The sequence below is a fragment of the Neolamprologus brichardi genome, chromosome 17 (assembly GCF_056152115.1).
Source record: "Neolamprologus brichardi isolate AB-2024 chromosome 17, ASM5615211v1, whole genome shotgun sequence".
NCBI lineage: Eukaryota > Metazoa > Chordata > Actinopteri > Cichliformes > Cichlidae > Neolamprologus > Neolamprologus brichardi.
The window spans coordinates 28,773,476-28,779,385 of NC_142120.1; the positions used below are offsets into that span (position 1 = coordinate 28,773,476).

General features: G+C 39.3%; 1 protein-coding gene across 1 annotated transcript; it reads right to left on the bottom strand.

Moving 5' to 3' along the window:
* Nucleotides 1–4,464: 4,464 nt before the first annotated feature.
* LOC148097966 (uncharacterized) lies at nt 4,465–5,168 on the bottom strand. The gene has a single exon (XM_087830778.1). The coding sequence runs from the start codon at nt 5,092–5,094 to the stop codon at nt 4,465–4,467; it is 630 nt and encodes a 209-aa protein (XP_087686904.1). The 5' UTR covers nt 5,095–5,168.
* Nucleotides 5,169–5,910: the final 742 nt, after the last annotated feature.

Sequence of the window (5,910 nt, forward strand, 5' to 3'; positions counted from 1 at the left end):
ACAGCTGCCTGATCAATGTTTTTCATTAGCAATTTAGCAAAGTTGATGGAGGTGGTGTGCGTGTCTGTGTGAGTGAAAGACAAAGAGGGAGAGCGAGCGACAGAATTTCTGTTATAACCTTCATTTTATGGACACACAGTGTGAGCACTCGGGTCGCATCAGAGCATCGGGTCGCATAGTGTGAGACCCTGCATCGTGACCTATGAACTTCTAACCCCTGCGAGTCAATCGTACAGTTTGAGCAGGAGCTCAATCGCTCGACTGAAAAAATCGCACAGTGTGAGCCTGGCATAAGGGATATGTAACCAAATGTTAGCACTGCTGTATGTATATTTTTTTTAGTTTCTTTTTTCTGTTAACCCATAATAAAGTCATAAAAGAACCAAACTTCATGAATGTTTTTTGTGACAAAGTATCTGATCCAATCACTCTATCAGAGAAAAATCAGAGTTGTAGAAATAACGGGAAACTCAAGAGAGCCGTGATATTATGTTCTTTACAAGTGTAAGTAAACTTTTGACCACAACTGTATATCACAGATAATTGTTTCTTTGTTCTCCAGAACAAATTCATACACCAACTCTTAAGATTTTATTTAAAAACCTATTAAATCAACGCCTTATTGTGTGTTATTTAAATCAACAACAATGCAATTGGCAGTGGGAGGTAATAAACAAACTTATAAGACTTTAATTGAAATTAGTTGACTCTATTATTTTATTCAGTCGATGGAGGTAATTTTTTATACCTTTATCGACTGAACCCATTAGTTTTTGTCAGCTTATTGTCATTTTTAATTTCCTGTTCACTAGAATGTTGTTTTCTAGTTTTCTCCAACGGTGACCTGTTTGGCAGGTGCAATCAGCCTATGTAATCCTTCCATCTGGTGCTGGATAATATCACAGCTATATTGCTTTCCACTCAGTGACTATGTGTCATTGGTGTTGTGCAGAAACCTTCATTTTCTTGAGAAAGTTAACTTTTTCATGAAAAAAAAAAGTTTGATTCTGCCTATCAATCGTTTAACTCTGCTTCTACATTATGAAACCTTCCCTGCACGTGGAAGATAATGTCGTCTGTCAAAGGCAATAAAAAGAAAATAAACTGCCAAAAATTTGGGATACGGGGTTCTTGCGGGGACACCGGCTATGATGAGTTGTGGGAGCTGTTTGTAATCTTCCAACGTCAACCTTTCAAACCATTATTCACCAGCACAGTTCTGAGGCTCGAAATAAATTGCAAGTTATTAACTCTGCTCTCAGAGAAATGAATGTGTCTTACTCAGAATTGCTAAGCCATGAGAAAAGCATTCTATAAAATCACAGTTTAATCCTCTTCACTGATGTAATCAGTCAAATGGCACACTTCTGAAATCTGATGCTGGAATTGGGCTCTCTCCAAAGTACACTCAATGCTCAGGACTTTTCCTCTGGTGCCAGCCAGACAGCTGTGTGTTGCGCACTATGTGCCAGATGCTCAGAGCTCAACACATGGTGGCCTTGGATAACACTGGATATGTGGCATTGATTAGGTGTAAGCATGCTGCACCACACTGCCTGCCTGATTTTAGATTTCTAAATTCCCCTTAACTTCACTTCAGGATGGAAAACAGTTTTATTTTCAACTCTGTGACTCTCGCGCAATGCTAGATTTTATTTCTGTATATGAAACATTATGAAATTAGTTGTTGTTAAACAGTACAACAGAACTGAAATTATTTATTTGCATTTGCAGGTGTGTCTGTCATTTAGGTTTAATCCATTAGCGATGACCCCAGTCCTAAATCTAACGCTAGAACCTTCAACATCAAAAGAGTTGTTTTAGCTCCTCCTACCAAACAACGTAAAAAAAAAAAAGAGCAGCAAATGTGGGTTATATTGGGGTGACAGATGGGCAGATAACAGATGTAACTGGCAGAGGAGAAATTTATACAGATAGTATATGTATTAATAGGTTAGAGTTAACCCTCTCTCCTAGGTAATCAAATTATATAATTTTTAAAAATGTATTTTTGTTCTCTATGACCTCAGCAAAGGAAAACAATCATTCATATTACAAATTTGAAAATAATGTTGGAAAAATTTCAAGGGTTTTATAATCTTATAACTAGCTTGTCGTTCCAGGATTTCCATTTTAGTTACATAAGTAACTTATTTAGAAGTTACTTAGATTACTAAGATATTTTAGGTCATTAATAAATGTAATACAGAAAGCTGACTTCTCATTGGTTTCATTTAATAATTCAATTAAAGAATATTAAACAGAATATTAAATATTAATATTAAAATACTAACATATTAAAAATGAAAATATATTTATTGTGATTATGCTCTGATATAATTTATCACAGGGCCTTTCATACATAAGTTTATTTAATTGCATCTGGGTTTTCCTTTTTTTGGCAGACATTGCAGTCCATATCCTCTTAATTTTCATTATTATTGCATTATTTGTATTATCATTTCATACATGACCCACTCCTGACCACAGAAATACTTTCCCCACAGCACAGAGAAAGCTTCTCTGTCTTTTGCAATGTCAGTTACACTAATTATTTCAAGCTATAAACCACAGATGTCACTTGTATTCAGAGTGTGGGGGAGAGAAGCAGAGTTTCATCATTTTCTGATATGCTGTCATACATCATCAGCCTGTGCGTTTTGTCTCATCCTGAATTTTGTGACATAGGTTCGACTGACCTTTTCTGTGTCCAGTGATAACCCAGCCTGGCATCTTCTTTAATTAGCCAGTGTCTTTGTACTAAAGTTTGGTGTGATTTTAGAGAAACAAGGCCATGAATGAATACTAGTATTATTACTGCTGCTACTACTATTAACAGTAACAACTACTGTTTTATTACTTTTGACTTTTGGTCATTATTATTTCTGTTTCCATAAACCACAAAATGCTCAGAATTACAATAATTTTTTGTGCGACACACACAAAAAATACTACAGTAAATGAAGGGGAAGTAGTAAGTATCACTTCACTTTCATTGTGTCATTATCTTTCTTTTTTAATTACTTTTATCATTGATGATGTCATCACTTACATGACTTGGGTGCTGGAGATTCTTTTTTTTCATCATTCTCAGTTCATTATCTAAGGCTAGCAGATCACATGGTCCTTAGAGATGCAGTCTTCTCTCTTACAGCAATCTCACCGCGCTAAACGTGTTTCCTTATTTACAGAAATGGGGGCGGGGTAGTAAGATGATGGTATGCAAATTGTATGGAGATTTGACAAGCCTGTTGCTTCTGAAAACCTTTTTCACTAACATATGCACAATGGTGAAAAACATAGGTTTGCATGCAAGTTAAGTTGCCAAGCACATATTAATAAATGAGGCTCAGTGTCCTATCTATAGATAGATAGACACTAAAGGATACTGTAAGTCTGTGACCAATACAGTGAGACTGCCTTGCTAATTAGTGTTATTATATTGCTATCATAATTAGTGTGATATGTGTAATCAGAACTGCTGAGGGATTCCTCTGACTCTAAGTCTTCATGGTCTCACAAACACACAGCAAGTCTGACTTAAATACCAAATGTCGGCACCAATCTACCAACATCTTTAGCAGCTATATAACCCATACATGCTAAAGCAAAACATTATACATGTTAAAAACAAAGTACAGGTGCATAAAAAGTCCAAATTAAAATAAATTCACATGATAAAGACCTAAACACACTAGGAGCATTATTGTTAAATACATTTTAATTCAAAAGTGCCTCAGTAGGATTTCCATTTGGAGTCGGGCATGTTACCCAAATGAACTGCCCTGCAGTGGAATGAACCCGCCCCCCGACCTTACACACACACAACACAGACATCACATGGGGATACAAGTCAGAGAACGGTTGCATTACAGAAAAACCACAGAAATATACACTACAATGGGAAAGTACAAGAGGAAAAAAAGAGACCTCTACTCATGCTGGGCTATAGGAGGACAGCATGAGAACAGGAAACAAAAAAACTCCTCTGCACAGAAACTGCATAAATGTCCACAGTACAACATTATAAAGCACGTGACCAGCAACAGGGTTGGGTAGGGGATGAGGAGTAATCCCAGGCAACACTGCAGCCATCCTGCCACTGCGCCGTCTCTCCAGCGCGCGCCCAGACCCGCCTCGTGTTCCCAGGAGGCAACAGGCATCGAAGGCGTTGGAAGGGGAAGGGGGATAAGTGAGTGCTTATCAGTGTAAGTGTATGTGTGTGCGTGTCCATAGTTCAGCTGAGACAGTGTCCTTCGCCCTACCAGGCTAAGTAAACAGACTACCAGCCAATCCAGGTGGCCTTGCATAGAGTGGGAAGAACAGTCAAAACACAGTCGTTATCAGGGAGTTTTTGTTCGGCTCCAGCCTTGAGCCCACAGCTGGCACCGAAGGGATAGCCACATTATGATGTTGATTTTTCTTTTATGCGAACAACTCATGAGAATTTCAAAGCTGCGAAGCTTAACACTCCGACACTGGTCTCTCAATCTCCCGTTGGAGAGCTGCAAGCTTCTCCGTGATGTTATCAAACTTGCGCTCCGTGGTCTTGTCATTCTTGTGCTCAGAGAATCGATTCTGAGAACTCACAACTGCAGTGAGCTGTGCCACGATGTAATCCAACTTTCGCTCAGAGATGTTATTCTGAGTGAACTTCTCCTTGATGTAATCCAATATACGCTCAAAGGTGTTATTCTGAGTATTCACGGCAGCCGTAAGCTTCTCCAAGCTCTTAACCGTGCTGCACTCAGTGAGCCCTTTCTGAGAAGTCGCGCCTCGTCCCATCATTTCAATCCCAGCGGGCAGCCTTGGGGGGGTTTGAACAGCCGGTTCCGCTTTCTTAATTCTCCGATAAGCCAGGGCCAAGCCAGCTCCGATCAGCAAGAACCCTGTTATCATGGTTCCGAATAGGTAGATATCTTCAGCGTCCTCGATTGACAGTCCCGCCAGGCACACAACCCTCCATTTCTGCCACCCGTCCATCGTGTATCCGGCAGGGAAAGTCCCTCCAGGGCACTCAGGCTCTCCCGAGCCCAGACTTCTCGTTGAGAAAAGGGTGTCAATAGCATTCAGAGACCAGTTGATCAAATCCATAATTCTCTTTTAGGTTTTAGAAACAGGCTGTGAGAGAGTGCTCCAGGGAAAGCAATACACACGAGACAAGACAAGGACACAAGAGGCTAAGCAGGGAAGATAAGGGGAAGGAGGAGAGGAGAAAAGTGCGACTGCCTTCGCCGAGAGCCAAACGTTTACTCTGCCGTAAGTACATTATTTAAAGCATGAGCTGTTATTTTAGATTAGTAAAAGCAAGGTTATTTATATGCGGCCCAAGATTCAACAGAAACACTCATTTCTGAGATAAGTTCACTGAATATTAGCAAGACTGCAAACTGTTGCACATGTTGCACAAGTTGCACATGTCCTTTTTCTTTTGGAAAAGCACCTTTCTGCAATGGCACCCAGGGTGGATTAGTCCACATCAATATGATTTACCCATGTAAGTGAAGAAAGTTTCATAAAAAGAAATTTGACTGGAAAAAAATAAACCAGCTACTGTGCAACTGTTTAAAAAAGGGGAAACAAGGTCGCAGATTTGAGCCATTTCTACACTGAATTTTAGAATAATAATGTATTTCCCTGCAAATATTATGCTAATTCTTTCTACTTCTGAGGGTGTTTGTGCACCTGTATGACATTTTCATCTGAACAACTGCCAGATATAACCACAATTACACACTCCGAGTTAACCAAACTGAATTGTAGTTTCTATAGTAACCACACAAATCCTGCTATGTAGCAAGGGGTGTGCTTTATGGGATTTAAAAAGTCTGTCAGGGTCTGTCTGATGAACTACTTTGCAGTGACCACCATCTTTAATTGAGTTAATGAATATGAGCTTTTTTGTTTTTG